Source organism: Numida meleagris, chromosome 1, assembly GCF_002078875.1.
Source record: "Numida meleagris isolate 19003 breed g44 Domestic line chromosome 1, NumMel1.0, whole genome shotgun sequence".
Classification (NCBI taxonomy): domain Eukaryota; kingdom Metazoa; phylum Chordata; class Aves; order Galliformes; family Numididae; genus Numida; species Numida meleagris.
In genome coordinates this window covers 111,462,366-111,481,241 of record NC_034409.1, presented here as the reverse complement: position 1 = coordinate 111,481,241, position 18,876 = coordinate 111,462,366, and the positions used below count along the sequence as shown (strand labels likewise).

The 18,876-nt window shown below is 33.7% G+C and overlaps 1 protein-coding gene across 8 annotated transcripts in view; it reads right to left on the bottom strand.

The window, feature by feature from the left end:
• The window catches only part of CFAP47 (cilia and flagella associated protein 47), a 280,469-nt gene that overhangs the window by 214,022 nt on the left and 47,571 nt on the right, over nt 1–18,876 (bottom strand). For all 8 annotated transcript variants that reach the window (XR_002442056.1, XR_002442057.1, XM_021408018.1 and 5 more), the window contains 7 exons: nt 18,414–18,514; nt 17,536–17,695; nt 12,770–12,962; nt 11,157–11,366; nt 6,736–6,836; nt 2,697–2,816; nt 768–996 (listed from right to left, as the gene is read on the bottom strand). Coding sequence is in view for 6 of the 8 variants with exons in the window: in XM_021408018.1 (XP_021263693.1) it covers nt 768–996; nt 2,697–2,816; nt 6,736–6,836; nt 11,157–11,366; nt 12,770–12,962; nt 17,536–17,695; nt 18,414–18,514 (1,114 nt within the window). In the remaining 2 variants the exon portion in view is untranslated. The remainder of the gene's footprint in view (nt 1–767; nt 997–2,696; nt 2,817–6,735; nt 6,837–11,156; nt 11,367–12,769; nt 12,963–17,535; nt 17,696–18,413; nt 18,515–18,876) is intronic.

Sequence of the window (18,876 nt, the reverse complement as noted above, 5' to 3'; positions counted from 1 at the left end):
GATATTATTCTTTTAAATGAGCAACACAATCTAACATTAAATTATCATTAACAATGATAAATTTAATAAGATACACAAATAGCGGCAAGAAGGCTGACAAGTGCAGTACTTTTTCCTTTCCACAGAATTTTTATAAGAAGGTAAGAATTTTGAATTTCATGGAATAGTTAATAATTTTATTTGAAATATTTCATAAATAAAAGACTGTTTATCACTGCTTTCCACCAAACCTAACTGATTTCTATCATGTTTATAAATGCCTACACGTGTCCCAGGAGAATGGCTTCTACATTAGCAAATACCAAAACAGACAGGATCAACTAAGTGATGCCACTAAAGCCAACATATTTCCAGAGTGTTTGCAGAACCGTTGATTATTAAGTTTGCTTTCCCACCTGTTTCTTATGTGGGGGAAAAAAAGAAAAAAAGACAACGTTGGAAAGTTATATATGCTAACAAAGGAGAGACAGTTGATAGAACTGTGCTCATTCTGGGAGGAAAATAAATTTCAGAAAAAAAGGGTGACACCTAGTTCTAGCTGCATATTTCACATACACTGCACTGTGATATGAGAGCACTGTCTTTAGAAACATATTTCTGAAAATGAAAAATAACACCTAAACGACATGTTTATATACATAAACAGATGCTACAATCTTAATATAGGACTGTGCATTAGACTGTGTCTATATTCCTCAGATCATATACAATATATCTTTATATATCATTAGGCAGACACTAGTTAGCTCTATGCAGATATGAATTACCTTCTCAATGAATGTGGTATTGAAATGGGATTTGGTCCCTTAGACCAGCCAAAGAGAGTGAACCAATTCTGAACAGCAGTTACAGTTTTCTGAAAGATGATCTCTTCTTTGTCTTCATTAGAAGAAAATGGTAATTCAGATTTATTTTCACTCTCATCACTTTGACTGTCAGTTTCGCTCTCTTCACTCATCTCAGCACTTTCATCATTTTCAAGAGTAATATCTGACTCTGGATGACAGAGGGAAAAAAGAAAAGAAGAAAAAGGAAAAAGAAACAAAAAGATTCCTTATTTTCCTATCTTGATCTGATATAAAAATAGCATTTTTTTTTAAAACACAATAGTTCTCAGAAAATAAAAAAAATTGTCAATGACTAATGATCAATTTATTTCAAGAGTAAACTATGTTAAGTGATGTGTATATGTCTTGGGTATAGAAAAAAATGTATTTTTGGGATGTAATTTCACTTAAGAAGTTATAATCCATACAGAAAAAAAATCAGACAAGGCTTTCAAAACAACAGACAGAAATCATAAAAATCTCACATGCGGTTCCAGCAGCTACTGCTTTACCAACTAGTCAATGATAGTTCCTCACCCTAACCACAGAACATGGCTCGGTAACTGAGTTGTGTTCCAACAGTTTATCAGGCATTGTATAGGTACAGTTGAGCCTATTCCGGGACCAGTAAGTCTTCAGATTTTTCTCCCTTGCTAGGTCTTCTCTCTCCTCCATTTTGATCTGGTTAAAGCTTAGATTGCGTACTATTACTAGGTTTTGGTACAAAAATATTATAGCATAAAGGTAACAGTACAATCTAGCACAAATAGCTTAGATAAAATACACCTTCAGAGATGAAATCAACATTACTATTGCAGTTTTATTGTCTCACTGAATGATGCAAAAATAAACTAGTTAATACCTTGCACAGTGAAAAAAAAAAAACTGGTTAGGATTTATGGAGAAAGAAAAGTAATACAATGCAATGCAAGCAAGAACAGAGAACCACGTCCTTAATAAGATGATCATGCAGATAGATCTGTTTGTGCAGTTTGGCTGGCTGACAAGGTTATCTTCCTATCTTGTCATTGACCCTTTGCCAGAGATTATTGCCTTTTCATATCTGAAACTGTGTTGTTCTTTTGAACACATCTTACATCATTCCACTACAAATGAACCATGTTGACAGAGCTAATTTTTAATATATTTAACTAACTTAATTGCCTTGGTTAGACACATTTGTGATCACACAAACATCTGTGTATCTGCATAAGTGGTGGAATCCTACCAGTAATGAAACAGCAGCAGTAACTGCAGCTGTTCTAACTTCCTATCCAGAAAACTAGCAGCTGAAAAAGACGTGAACAGCCTCAGATATCAGTCTCTTGCAACTTCACAGAAGACCTGTTAATCTTAATTCATATGGAGGAGCATCTTAACCAAGTTCCAGTGATAATGCTTGGTTTTACACAGTACTTCATAAATACAGTATAAGTGTTCAAGTCTAGGCTGACTTCTCCATGGTTGGTTAGTTCATGACTACAGAAACAAGCCCTCTGTAGCAACTAATCCCTTAGGTCTGTTCAGTAGTGAATCTTCTGCTGGATCCTCCACGGACATTTGATTGCAAATGAGACCATTATATTACTTGTTTGAATGTTTGTTTTTAAATACTTTCCCTTCTAATTAACCTGTTAAAAGGCATGAGAGTCTTTTCTGATAATATAACGCAGGCCAGGTTTGCCATGGTCTCATGGGAGAGAAAAGCCTTCCCAGTCTTTACTGATCAAACACGCAGAAGCATTTTTAGCAAACGGTATAAATGTGAAATATATTTCTCTAACGTAATAAAAAGTAATAAGCTGAAAAGTAGTTGCAAGAGGTCGAAGAGTTTAAAGCGAACAGCTTTACCATACAGCTGTACCATACCTGACCAGGAATCATACGTTTCAGCAATTAGACCAAAGGAACTTGAGGAAGTACTACTGGAAAGTGATTGTGGTGAAGAAAATGGATGCAGAACAACTTCTCCACTACTGCAGTCTTCATCTATAAAGCAAGATTACAAGCAGCAGTTGAGTATAACACTACTGTCCGTGCTCTAACAGTTTACAAATAGATATCTGCTTTTATACCTTTTATTTTATGCTCCAATTAAATCAAATAACCTCTCACTTGACTCACAGTGAAAATCCCACTTTGGTCATTAGGCTGAGGACAGAAAACATTACCTGCATATTTTTTCCATTAAACATATCATGTACAAGCCAGGTCTGCATACTTGTTATAAAGCAACTATCCTAGGAGTTTCTTCATGACTCAAGCAATTTTCTAGAAACTTTGACTTTTAAATTTAGCTAGTAAAGCAGATCTAATGAAAATCTCAAAAAAAGAAAACACGCGTTGAAACTCTAAGAGGATGTGCTGAATGAATAACTGTCTTATTCTATGTAATAAGCACAGTTAAAGTCTGACTCACAAATATTTCTTTTGACAGTTCTGATTACTGCTGTTTTGTATACTAATTTAGACTCTGATTATAAAACTGAAATGCCAGTGTAACTACTACAGCACTGCAAAGCTTTAACACATACTGACAACAATAGCCCAAATCAACGATCTCTAAAGAGTTATATAAAGTATGCTAGAGATAACATGCTGAATTTCCACTCATTATACTACTAGTAATGATTAGATAAAGCTAATACAGATATTCTATATATAACTAATTTTACTTCATAAAGGTACAGGAAGATTTAAATACAGGATTATTAACAAGTATAAAATGTAGCAATTTAATAGTTTAAACATCCAGAAAACAATACTCCCATTTACTGTTATATGTAGCTTGCTCCAAAAATAACACCTCCTATTCATTTCTGTGGAAACTACAACAGATACAAAGAGCACAGTAACACTAATTGATAGAGAAAATTCTCAGCCGCAAAACACTGTTTTTCAAAGTAGTCACCACCATTAGCTATGCATTTTCACCAGTGGTGAAGAAGAGTCTGCATGCCACACTCAGAAAAGTCTGCATAGCCACCCAGCACTGCTGAAATGCAACTCCCACTGCCTCACTGTGCTCACATCCACTGCTTGGTCTCCTTAAACATTCAGCAGGGGTTGATGAATGTCAGTGGGTGCCATTTTTTCCACATGAAGGAATTCAGTGACACCCCTTTGCTTCATACGCTCCTCCATGTCAGATACCATTGTGTCAGACTGCCCCTCTGCTGCCTTCTGTCACGTGGCAATAACGTGTAACAGAATGTTGGCAGGAAGGTTCAGCCCTTACTGGCATACTACCAACAGCCGCTTCTGATGTCATGAGTCAACATAATAAAATAGAAGGCATTACTTTCAGAGCAGCTCTCACATAAGACATTCTTTACTATATAATTCTGTTGGACACATATACAAAAACCTGAATGATTTTTCAAGTTCTTAAATTTTTCTGGTCTTAAATACCAATTAAAAAATTCAAAACATTCAAAACAAATAGCTTTCTCTTTAGAGTAAATATGAACGTATGTAAGACACAAGATTTTGCTGATTCTGCTTTTCATTTTAAAAAAAAGTCCATGTAAAGGAAAATAAATTTCACAGTGGAACCTTTGGATAAGCACAGGCATGAGGAACTGCATTACTTAATAATTTCCATGTATCTGTGAAAAAATTTATCCTGAGGTCATATATCAGCTCAATTACATTATCAAAAATCAATCCCATCATTTAAATTCTTTTTACTTCTCTCTTTAATCTTTGAAGGCTAAAACCTCTATCAATTTGTGTTTTTAAAGCATTCTCTTTTCTTATTGCATTATTTAAAAAAGACCATATCCTTCCACCAGAAGAAGAATAAATTCCCTAAATACCAATACATAAATAAAGCTCTTCCTTCACAGAACAGATATTAAACATAGAAATAAAAATATTTATAAATAGAAGCACAGGAAATATTCAGAGTGAAAAACATCTCACTTGACTACTCTTCATGAAATACATCTTATAACTAGATGACATAAAACTGGACATGGAACTAGGTTTCAAAATAGGGTGTACCATCAGCATACTAGCTACAGCAAATGCACTAATGTGTACTGTCATCTATCAGAAAGAAGAATGCAGATCATTCTACACTGCAGAGTGGCTTATAATGAGACAACACAGTAACAAATGGCCATTGGTATAGTGCAAGTTTCGTGGTTTAACATGGTATTACTATATTCATGCAGTCATCACTTTGCAGAAGAGCTCTACTGGATCACTCACTTTGAATATATATATACATAAACTCCACCAGGACTTACAAATATTAATGCTAGATCCATGTAGGTTACCCTACAATCTGACCTAACATCCTATAATAGGATCAAAGGGCTCTCTGATAGCTACTTCTGATGTCAGTCTCCAAGCAAAAGAGGAACCAAGTGTGGTTTCAAATGATGTAAACATACCCAAAAGAGAAGGAAAAACTCCGTATGGTTATTTTTTTATTTTTTATTTTTTTTAATTTTTGATTGTTGGCATGGTTATTCACAGGTTTTGGGGCAAAAAACAAAGAGCATGTGGTTAGATATGTGAAAGTAAAGGCTTACAGAACAGCTTTCAAAGGCACTATACTGTATAGATATGATTTAATCACATTAAACAGCATTTCACACGAAAATAATTTGTACAAAGACAAGATAGACTCAAGGAATTTAGCCACAAGTATTTTCAAAACCAATACAAAATGACATAGTAAACAAGCTAATAGGGAATCAGTAAACAGAAAAAAGAACAGAAATATTCAGTTTTAATGGCCTCAGCTCTCCCTCAAGGGAGAGCTACAAAGCCTCTCCAAGAAACAACTCTGGAAAAATGATAAATTAGTCACAAAATAAACAAACAAACAAACAAACATTTATAACAGACAATGCTTTTTCCCCTTTCTAATCATCATTAATTTGTAACATGATCCATGCATGGTATATTAACTGTCTTCTATATCTGAAAACAATAATTACCTCTCCTTGCTAATCTCTTTTCCAGCTTCTCAAGTATGAACTCTTTTCTCTCAGATAGTCTGAGTAACACATGTATTTTAAGTCAAAGCAATCTTAAACCTCAGTCTTCAGTGTGAAATCTACTCCAGATCTAAGGAATGATGTGCTTACCTGAAAAACTTGTCTGTTTCATCAAAATATACCGGATATCAACTATAGAAAATATAATTTACTCCATACTTAAACGCCCTTGAGCAGGAAGTTGAACTAGATGACTGCCAAAGGTCTCTTCTGACCTGAATTATATATACTATGTTCCTTCCATAAGTATATGGAAGTATATAGATTAGAGAACACTGAGACAGGAAAGAGTGAGACTGAGTAGGTGGGGCAGGCTGAGACAGACACAGGCAGCCAGGGAGACACATTACAGATTTCTAGTCTGTGATGATGGATTTTAATAGATCTTAAAATACTGCTATGCTCTCCAGTCTTCTAGGACAGTAATTTAAAACACTGAAAACCATTCCCAAAAGTCAATTAATGATTGCATTTTTACCATAACATCCTGTAGCTTTCTTCTCCTTTGCTTTCTTCAAAACATAGCTAGCTGTTGGCCAAGAGATAACATATAACCACGTTCTATCAATAAAATATAAATTATGCTAATTTGTTCTCTATTGTCTGGGCTCTTTACTTATATTTTTAAAATTTCACAATCCTTTAAGATTTCATTTTGTCTAATATTTTTCAGTAAACATTATTTAATCTTCTGTATGGGTTTTCCTCATTTCAACAAGAAAACGGAAGCTATTAATGTGTTCTAAATACTTAATTGCAGCATCCATATGTAATTAATGAGGCAAAATACTATCCTAAGGATAGCATGCCTGTTATCATTTTGAAAGCACTGTTAACCATAAAGGAGATGCTCCAGACATAATATAATATGAAGAGGCAGAATGCTGACTACTTACTGCTTATCAAGGTAATTTGTTGTTCAGAGCGGTGCAATGCCAAATACGAGTATATAGTAAGAATGCAATTCTCTGCTGTTGCAGCAATCTGAAGTGAAAACCTGTTCAAAACAAAACACAAGGTAGCAGTTTTCCATTTAGCCAAGGTAATCAAAATACGTCAACACAAAAATACAGAAATAAAATGTCCAGACCACTTCTTTTGTTCTGGTTTAGTATCTATTCTGGTTTAGTAACTAAGTACATGGATGAATCTGCATATGCTGAAATGGGAAGGGCAGCATATCTCCACATCAGAATTTGTTTACAATGGAGCATGGATATATCACTAATCCCAAACTCCAAGTGTTAGAAAAGAATTTATTAAATAAATCAGAAATAGCATGCGTTTCCCCAGCTCCCCAGTGACAGAGAACTGTGGAACATGGGAATCACAGACTACAGCATATGTGTGTCATATCTGTGTTCACAGAAATGCATCTATCCACCACATAAATGGCTTGGGGTTTCTTTCCCTGCAGCCCAGGAAAGGCCCATGGAGGAGCAGGCCATCCCACTGCAGAAGTGCTGGGAGAGCTGCAGCCTCTGGGAAGCCCATGTGGGAACAGTTCAGGAAGGATGGCATTGTGGCAGGGACCCACGTGGAGCAGGGGCAGAGAGTGACCAGGGTGGAGTGGCACAGACAAAGCATTATGGACTGACCACAGCCGCTATTCTCCATCTCCCTGTGTCTCTCATGATGGATGAGATGAACATGAATGGGAGGAAGGTAGTTTTAGTTTGCTTTTATTTCTTACTGCTTTTCCTCTCCCATGATATTTTCTCCCCCTGTTCTTTTGAGGAAGAGGAGTGAGAGAGCACAGCATGGTGGTATTTAGTTCTGCATTGGTGTTAAATCACACTCAAAGGCTTTTTTTCATTTAGTTTTTTCAAGTTGAAGGAAATAATTGTCATAACTAAATATTTCTTCCATTTCTTTTATACTTGGTCAAGACATTCTTGAATTTTGTTATCTTTTTTATATCAGCCCTGCAAAATGAAATGTCATTTACTCTGCTTTGGAGGCAAAAGGGAGAATAGAGATTAAAAGCAGTAATTGAAATTAACTGCAAGTTCTCATGTAAGGCAGCCATTATATAAATATTAATGCATTTTCTTATGATCCATTTAATGTAATCTATATGCACAGTAAATTACTTGCCTACAGGACAAATTTATTTTTTATCTGTTTCCTTTTACAGCTACATTTAAAGTTATTTTTCCTGTAAAAAAACGATTGCCATGTCAAAGGCAAACACAACGTCAATGTTTTCTATAAAGTAGACAAGTTCAACAGTATCTATCCCTTACCCAGTGCTCACTCTGATTTACAGGAAAAATCATTATTATTTACATGGAGTTAATATGAACTATGCAAACCAACTGAAATTTTAAGCCTGGATTTATAAAAGAAAAACAGTGTAAAGCATAAGCAGCATCCTTCTCCACGTAGTTAAACACAGGATGTATTTTATCAAAATAAGTAAACATTTTAATTCTATCCTAGAACAAAGAACATAAAATAGTGTAGTTTAAAATTTCTTCACGTTATTAAAAATACAATTTTATTGCTTTGAAAATGGAAATATAAAAGGGAGAATACCTGAAAAATTAATATGTCTTCAGCAACTGATGCTTTAAAATATAATGGCCTATCAAAGAACCCAGGAACATAACCAAGACCAGTTTCATCTTATATGGGTTATGTCTTACTTTCATTGTTCTATTTTTATCGTTTGAGAAGGCCCCAAAATCCTGTCTTCTTAAAAAACGTCAGTTAACAGAGCAGTTTAAATTCATTAGTCACACAGTTTGAAACTAACTGCTCAAAGGTTTATATAGTTAGCTGAGTCAGTTTTGAGGTTCAGACACATTCCATACAACTCTCATGAACAGGAAGGTGGAAAAAAAAGTGTGCGTAGACATGAAGGTTAAAAAAAATTGTAACTACAGATTACTGTAGATGGAATTTCAATGCACAGAAATATTAACAGTTCTAAAGAAACTGAAGTCTGTGTAAATTATCAGATTTTATTAGAACAATAACTAGATGTTCCAGATCAGAGAATCAGGTGCCTACTTAGACTTTTCCAATTGAAGTTAAGAATTCTTTCTGGTTGAGATAAAAATAATTCCCTACAAAAGCCAACATGAATAATATATTACCACAGTAACGGCACACATAGAATTGTATTGTTTTGGATGCTGTGTTATTTTATTCATTTTTTTTCATGTTTTATATCAGCTGCTCCTAAAGCCCACGCCCACATGCAGCTCACTGACAGGAATTTGAATACTTGTCAGCAAACCAACATTGTTAGTATTGTCTTTAAAAAAACACACATTTTAAAATAATCTAGCATTTTTAAGATGATTTGCCATTCCTGAATATAACTTTTTCATCTTAATGGTGAAAGACATGGATTCCTTTTAATGTTACTATGATGACTTATTTTGCATCTTTTTTTCAAAAACTCATTTTGCATTTAAACTGAAGATGGTATCCTTTATTTCATTTTAATGACAAATATAGAAAAGATCTTATTACATAGAGCAGAAAAGATTTTTGGCTACAAGATTTAAGAAGCTGCTAGTGCATCATATAAAAACAAGTTATTTTAATCAAATATTGTGCCTCCTCAGCAGCTATATTTCAGATCTCATCATATGCCTAGATTATCCTTTTCTCATAATTACTACAAGGTTTAACACACATTTATGAATCACATCCTACACAATGATTAAATCTTACAACTAAATAAAATAAGGAAGAGTTTCTTGACTGATGATCTACATACAGAAACATAAAAAACTATTCCAATATGAGCAGCAGTAACTGAAGTGTGCGCAGCCCTTGCTTCAAAACAAAATAAAACTTATGCTTTAAAAAAAAGCACATTCTATGCTGTAGAGTGAGATACTTTTCCCGTTACTGAAAATAGCAAATGCAGAAACAGTTTTTCATCACAGCGATGTCACACTCTCCTCCATATGCATACACTCATTCATCCCACGAAGGAAAGAGATGAACTAAAGAGACAACTCCTGAACACACAATACTATATTTGATCTCCATTTACTAGAGGAAGAGGAGACCTTCTGGATAGTTTCTCACCATTAAAGTTGCCTAAAAAACAGACCACTGCTTTCAAAATCAATCTAAGACGTAAGAATTTCATGCCTGTACCTGTCCTCATCACTAAAGAGATTCCAACTGTGAAAAAATACAGTTGTCATTAACAAAACTGAAGTAAAAAGGAAGAGCTCTATATCTTCACCTGAGTTAGAACCACAAGTGTTTTAAAGAGAATTAGACCACATAAATTCTTAAGTATTTTTTTAAATATAGGACTTACGTTCTCACATAATTCCAGAACTCTGGAAAACTGAAAAAAAATAGTAAATAAAACATAAAGCACAGGTCACTTGCCTCTTTGCTCTGATAGTGCCTACTCTAAACAAGTACAGAAGACCGATGTATCTAGCACTGAGGGAGAAGACATCAATGGTTTCCCATATTTTATCAGGAAGAACTAGAGATCAGGATACAATTCAGCTCAGAGTATAAAGAAAGAGAAATGAAAAAAAGAAGACAACATAGAGTGCAGAAGACCAAGGAAGGACAGAGATGGAGGGATAACAAATTACAGTTTGTTTGCTACTTTCTAGTAAAATTTAATTCTGACTTGCAATGCAGTTGCCCTTGTCTCCCTATCTTTACCTGGTGAGTACTGCTAAACAGCTCTACTTTACTAGTCTTTAAAATAACAAAAATCCCTTAGAGGCCTGCTAAGTTATTCAGTCTCTTGAATTTCTGGGTACAAGGGGGACATCTGAAGCTTTTGATAGGACTGAAATTTGAGTGATTCTTCTAATATGTAAAGAAAAAAATAATAACAATTTTCAGATGTTGGAGAGAGGCTCAATAGATTAAAATTTCACAGTTGGACTCAAACCAGAATCATACCACACTGAAATCCACCATAGAACGGACTGCAAATTTTTGTAGAATGCCTTCTTAAAAAACAGAATACTTTTAAATAGAAATCATCAGGATTTGCTGAATCAAGAGCATGTGCCTCCCATGCAGTCTTAGAAGACTGAAGGAGACAGAAGAATTACCAGTAATGGTATAAATAAAATAAGAACTTAACATGGCAACTTAGATAAATCTTACCTTAGGGACCAAAGTTGAATTTTGTGTTTTGGAATTGTAAATCAGTTGAAAAAAATAAAGCATTGTTAAGTTTTATTTTTGCCTTTTTTCCTGAATTATTCTTGCATGCCTTAGCCAACCAGTTCTTATCACAATTCCTATGTTTTATATCCTCCTCTGACAGTTTGGACCATGGCCCCAAGTGAATTTGAGTTGTACATCTTACCTGTTTTCATCTTCATCAATGAAGAATATATTCCCTAAAAATGACACTGGAGTAGATGATTCAAAGCTAATATGACAACTTAGTTCCATATTTGTGCCATCTAATAAAGGAATAATATCTTGTCCTTCTGGGAACTGTATAGATAAAGGGGAAATCCTGTCACCATCTTCAAGTTCAAGCTCTGGAAGTTCAACCTGAATTCGGGATTTCCTGTGTTAAAAATAAATAGCAATGGTGATTGCGCACAAAGGATGAGAGTAATGAATTTGACTCACAGATTCACACATATATGAAACTAATTTTTACAATTAAATAAAGAATAACTTCAGTTTTGACATACGCATCAAGTGAAACTAACTGAAGATTTCCTTAGATTTGTTTTGTACAAATGTATCTTAAAATGTTATGACTAACCACAATAGCTCAACATCCAAATAAAGAGCAATTTCTACTCACTGTGCTGAAAGACTTAAATGTTACTTCCTTCCTGATGCTTGCTCAGAGATTTCCTAAACCTAAATCTCTCATCAATATATATTAGATTGCATTATCACATATCGTGGCATTTTAATATTCAAGTAAGTTTTACAATAGCAGTATCAAGTGGAAATTTGTCAAGATATATAAAGATTCTTTCCCTGGTTATATAACTTTAGGTTCTAGTTCTGAATTGACAATGCCAGTTGGTCCAGGCCAATATGGAATCCTTTCAGATGCAACCACTGAGTAACTTGCATGTTACCTGACAAACTGCACAACTCAAACAAGATTAGATGTTAAACATTTGAGGATAAAACAATTTCCTTAAATTTACTGCAACATAAAGGTCATCCTCCTGTTCTTCTGGTATTGCTTGCCCTTTATCAAGTACAAACGGAAAAGCTGAACCAGACCAGAAATCGTATTTCTTCACACATATAACAGAAGAGTGCCTGGAAAGACCTAAGTCAAAAGATTAAGATTCCTATCAAATGGGAATACATGTGGTGCTGGGTTGTGTTACATATGATGGTGATCAAGTAAGCACTGAAATTCAACTAGGTGTTCTACAAAAAAAATGAATAAATTATTATTTATTACATGAAATAACATCCTTAAAATCTTTATGCAATGCTTTTTGGTAATAAAATCTTTCTCCGGAAACAAATATGAATAATGATGGGGGTGGGGGGTGCTGGTGATAAGTAAGCATGAGAAGAAATGGACCAACTCCACTAATAATTCAAACATCAGCTGAATTTCAAAATGGTACTTAATAACCTTCCGAACAGAGAAAATAAAACAGCAATCTGACTAACGGTAACAGAAAATCCTGGTGGCGTTCCTTTCTTATTCCTTGTGCTATTCAAAATAATTTTAAAAGCATGTGTAATAGTAAACATCAGAAAATGGCCTCTCTGTGAACCAGTAACATTCTGAGGTCAGAACACAGTTTTGCCAGATATAGAGCAATATTAACTATGTGAATTTTCCCCTAAATACGCAGACACTCTCCTGCTGAGCAGGTAATTAATTCCAGTCTTCACAAAGAAAAATGAATTCACTTTTTGAGGAGAGAGTAGAAAACAAGAATGACTAGAATTTCTGTGATAAACTTATTTTGAGACTTTTACCTTAAATAATCTTGTGGAATAATTTTGATGGCTGTTTCAGTTTTCACATCCAGAGGAACTGGCATCAGCTTTAGAAAGGGAGGATCAAAATTCATTTTTGGTGACTTGACAGTACCAGACAATGTTACTTTGTAACGTGATGGATTATCATTTAGACACACTGATGTTTCAGATGCGTACGTCCCAGGATAAGCTGTTAAAAATTTTTAAATATACATTTTTTTTTTTTACTATAAATTCAAACAACTAAAAGAAATACAGTAAGAACTTTAAAAAACAGTCACCAATTCTATTTCTTCATTGAAATGTAGTTTAACACATAGCAGTGTTATATCAGAAGATTTGTTAATAAAGTATAGAATAACTTCTTGTAGAAAACCATAAATTGAAGTATTTACTTTATTACCAATTTTTGAAATTCTTATTTATTCTCCATTAAAATCTTTCCCTATTCCCTTGTGTTACATCTTGTCTAACATCATTCTGCTGACTGCTGCAAGACACCTTTCTATTAGATGGCAAAAGCACATTTTCTTTCATTGATAATATGAAGCAAGGTGCTGCCTTTACCAACTGCTACACTATCAAACTGTTACTCCAAACAGGAGAGAGCTATTGTCCAAATTTTCAGTTATTCCCATCTGCTGAAAAAGTAGCAAAAGAAGAGAAAAATTTTTCCACTAACTGATGAATACCTCTTGTGTTTAGAAACAAATCCATATGACATTTTCTAAGACAACCCACAAAGTTGAAACTTGTCATTTTTCAGAGAAACAGCTTTCCCTTTGATTCCCCAGCGTTAACAGATTATCAAGTATGGAAAAATCCTCACTTAACATCTAAGAAGGAAAGCGATAGTAAAAAAAGTAGTTTTGTATATGATATGTCTGGACGAGCACATGTTACTAAAAACAATATATATGTAACAAGTTCTTCTTTGATTAGCTCAGATAACTCTTTACAGAGCCAGATTTTCTTCAAATTATTTTCTGCTTTTCTTACCCTCAAGTTTGTATTAGATGTTACTCACTTTGTACCCTTGTTTCTCAAATATTTCCAGTTTAGTTATGGCATGAAAGTCCACCATATTACGTATATATACCTTCAGCCTAAATGGATGCCAGCAAAGAATTTGTGTACATTGATATACAGACTTGAAAACAGAGAAGTTAGATGTAGTTAAAAGCTAAAGGTAAGCCCGAAAAAAGAAATGTGCAGAAACTGATAAAAGTCAATCATTTAACCTCTTACTTCTGTAGGAAAAACTCTCAAAAATGGAGGTTGTGATGTTCACTATGCCTATTACATAATCATCCCATCTTCCAGAGGCACCAAATTCATGTTAATTCACTAGCACATTTGGGAACACTTTGCCAGACAGGCTCCTTGAGAACAAATTTATTAGCATTTACTATTCTTCAGGTCAACTTTTCTATATCTCAATAAGATACAGAGAATTTTTTCAAATATCGTTAATACAGTACATTAGTACACATTGAAACAATTTAATTAATACATCTTTCATTCTCAAGATTCTCTGTAAATTTGGTAAATACCATGCATCATATAAAAGTTGTCTTTAGTATTGTGGCATACTGTAGCATTATGAGTTATTATTCTAAATATTGTGGAACATCTGAACAAATTGCTTTAGTACATACTCAAGGTACTTTTTAAGGCTTGTTCTTCCCCACATAGTAAAACTTCACAGTACAAACCTATGAAGTTGATTAGTACAAACTTTTCATTAATTGGGTCTCTCATATCGGTTTTGTTCTACCTAATCTTCTATTAGAAGAGTAATTACTTTCAGTGAAGATGATATACTACAAGAAGGCTACAGATCATGGGAAAATACCTTATCAAATTAAGGGCAATTGACTTTTACAATTACTTACAATTTTTCTGTAAATAAAAGATTGGGAAAACAATGAAAACACAAATAACTTCAAATGACAATTATTTACCAGTGTTCCTTCTGTATATTTTTGTTTGCATTTACACAATACAATTGATTCAGTAATTGAAAATATTGCATTTTATTTACATGTTGTTCTTTCCTTCAGTCTTAATACATTTTCACAATATAAATGTGTAACTTGCTCAACCATTATATGAATGGATTGTTTCCTCCTTTGATTTTCACATTATCTCTCTCCAGCTGGTGCATAAAAGAGTATTAAAAAAAAATCTATAAAATTTCCTTCATCTTTAATGCTACAGTATTATGTAGAAACAGGAGAAAATGAGACGCTATCCATCCAGACCCTAAAATCATCAGATATCTGGAAACACAGCCTTATTATTTTTATTTTCTGAGTCTAGTGTTCCCCTGGCCATCATTAAAAACAATTCCACTGATTTACGTGCATTTTAACTACTTAAGAAAAGATATTATTTTTCTTTCTTTCCTTTCTTTCCTTTCCAAGCTATACGTGTTAACCTAATAAATGCAAAATGCACCTATATTTCCTATGCAAATAGGAAACTGAATAAACACAAAATATGCCTATAATATTTCCTATGCAAATAGGAAGCAAATAAAAGTGTTTGTGTTGTCCACAAGTGATTATTTTAGTATGAACCACAATTACTCCAAGTGCATATCCTCCAAAAATATCTACGAGAATACCTTCTTAAAGTTACAACACTTATGTTGTAGGCTTTATGAATTGAAAGAGTACAGAAAAAATATGATACTCTATTGAAATTAAAGTAGAAATTTATCAAGAGGAAAAAATGCGCAAAGGAAATTAGAGAAAATTACAATTTTTTTTGAACTACACCTCGAAGAGCAACAGGAGGTTTTGAGTGTTTCTTTTTCACTTTCCATCCTTCTGTAACTCCCTTATTCCCTTATGACCTCAGGTCGTAATACGTTTTTGGGGATTGACTCCTTTAACCTATTTTCTGCAGCCTTGCATCTCAACATTTTCTCAAAAATTCAGAAGTTTACTCAAAATCTTTCTTCTGTCTAGACACACTCTCCATATGTTCTTTAAGTAAGTCTTTCGAAAGAAAAGTGAGATTCTAAGTTCACATTTCTACAACTTCATAAAACTGAACCTGTGAAAGGAAATAACTTCCAGATTTTTCTCCTATGATACTACTTTGTGATTTGTCCAATCTTCTTGCCACCCAAATCCCACTATTTAATATCTTCTGATCTCTATATTCTAATATTTTCTAACATCCTGGGACAATATTTTATTTCAATTCATCTACAATGTTTGGATTTTTTAATTCCTTTTTTAAACAAGCATTTGTGTTTATTTTGATAACTTGCATTATCACTAAAACTTGATTGAGGACCTGCACAGATCAGATGAAGATAGGACCACATCACTTGATTCCAAAGCCAACTATCACATCAAAACCAAGTATCATATTAAGTACAAAATAGAATATATATAGTATGAAAAATAAATTACACTGAATGCATTTTTGTGGTTGCTTCATAAACATAAGTTTCAGAACCAAAACACAGAGTTTTAGCAATTTACTTTGGATGAACACATGGGAAAAGGAGACTAACTAGTGCATCAGAAATGTAAATGTGCTCTAAATATTTTCACTCAGCTTTACAAAAGTAAATGGTATTTAACTATGATCTAGCAGTTTAATTTGCAATAATATAAAATTTAATGTTGTAATTTAAAGGTCTATTTCTAAAATGATACCTCATGGACATCTCAGATGTGTAAAAGAACTATAAGTATATATAATGATTTGTCAAAAATTTTCCAGATAATATATGAATGTATGTCCAATGAAATATTTCAGAAAAGTCAGGATTTGTTACTAAAAAAAGAAAATTTAAAGCCAACCATCTTTTAAGTACTTCTGCAAAGATCATGATATATTAGTTACCTTTCCGTTACACAAAGCAAAAATCACAGCCCAACCATAAGTTGAAAAAAAAAGCTACCAAGAAGGTAGAATATAACGGAAAACCTGTCTGAAGTACAGCTAACAACTCCAAGCAATGCAAGCAATAAATACAGCTCTTACATATTCACAATATGTACACAGAGCAATATTTAATATATCATATCCAATCAACAAGAAAGCCTTCCTTCTTTTCAACAATGCTGGGGCCACCAGCTGGCACTTAAAACTGTTAATACCCCACTGAGTTCTGTGAGAGGCTTCAGCAATTCAAGCAGAGTGTTACATTACTCTCTATGCAAAACACCTGACTGGAAATAATGCAGAATTCTAATATTGATGTCCGGCAATTTCTCTTCTGGTATATGTTATTGATTATCATCTTCCTGCATGCTCCCAAACTTTGTTAGAAATGTATCTTATGCTTTTAACTTGGTGTCTGGTTGCCAGAGTAAACTACTAGGAAAATGATACAACTAACTGATTTTACATCTTTTTGAGGAAGGAAATTTCTATTCTTATCTAAGCAATTTCTATTTAGAAAAAAAACAAAAGGAATCACATACACTTTAAGTATTCCTGGAAAGCTTAAGCATTTAAAGTCAGTTTACCCGAGTGCACGATAACAGACAGTACTGAAAACAATTCAGGTATCCTAGCTTTTGACATGTTCTGTGTACAAAGTAGACGCAATGTTTTGTGTTAGGTCTGCAGTATCTTATTTTCTCAGATCTTCAACAAGCCTTTTATTCATGTTAACTCAAAGATCATCAAAACAAGTGCTAGTCATCATCCATCACAAAAAGTGATTTAAACAAATCTATGAAAATGACAAAATTGTCCAAAATATATGTAGAAGAACTAACAAGATTACTTACAAGAGCAGAAGAACACAGCAATACTGGTTTTTTGTCCTGGATCAAGAAATCCTGTCTGCTGACTAAATTTAAAAATACTGTCTTCCATATTTTTGCCTGCATCATCACAATTCAACTTCCATGTCAACTGTTGCCTTGAGATATTCTTCAGGTCAAGCATCTGTAAATATTTACGGAGAAAAGAGGGCATGACGAAAGAGGGAAAAGCAGCAAGCACCATGATACTTCTCACATTCTTTTGTAATCAGATCACACTGAAAGCAAGAAAGCACTAAAAAGAAATGAAGAACCCAGCTTACAGTAAGGTGAGGAAATTAGTATGCTCATCAGTGCAGACTAAATGATTTCCAGATGTTTGCCACATTCACTGCATTTCCATAATTGGGAAAAAAAAGTCTTATGTGAGGTAAACAGATCAAAACATTGTGGGGCGCTTAGCCAAATATAAATGAGCTTTTCCTGATACGAATGAAGAACAGTAAGAACTACACACATGACTCATGAAATAAAGACTCACCGGCCTTTAAATACTTAAGTTATAAAAAGTTCAAAATAGGTTTTCAAAACCAATTTTTTCAATCCAGTCAGAAAACAGTGGGAACAACAACAAAATAATCCATTCCTTTATCACAGAGTTGCTCTCTCTTATGGTGCCCATGCTTTCCCATACAGCAGAAAGCCAGGAGGAGCCTAACATTGAGTTCTAGAAAATTTTGCAGTGATCAACGACAAACGAAATCAAAAGCTGAACAAAATGACAACTGAAAAATATTTAAAATATATAACCATGAGTGAATTTTAAGATCCAAATTAGTAACATTTCCAATTCATTTTTAAATAATTAAATGACGCAGGCAATAACACTTGTGTTTACATACCTGAGAATCTAAACATTCATCAGGAAGATTGGAATGTATAGCACTCGAATGTCGTGTAAATATAAGTTCCGTTGAGGACAACTCCAGTGGTGATTTAAGTACTGTTGAAAAAATTAAATAAAGATGTTTACACATTATCGTTTTGACAAATAGATCTTCAAAATGCCTTCATAAAATCACTGCTTCTGCACATATTTAATAGAATTGCTTCTCCCCCTTTTGTAAAGCTGTAGTTTATTATATTGTTCCTACATTATATAAATCACTATAGTAACTTTGACTTAATATGGCCCTTCAGTCACATTCAAATGATTTTAATTTTACACCTACCACATGCATAGCATCTCTCCTTTGTTTAAGGATGCTATAAACAGTGTCACATGATCTTCCTGTTTCAAGGACATTCAGTCTCTATATTCACAAGCATACTTTAGAGATCAAAAGCAGTGTTCTTTAAAATGGG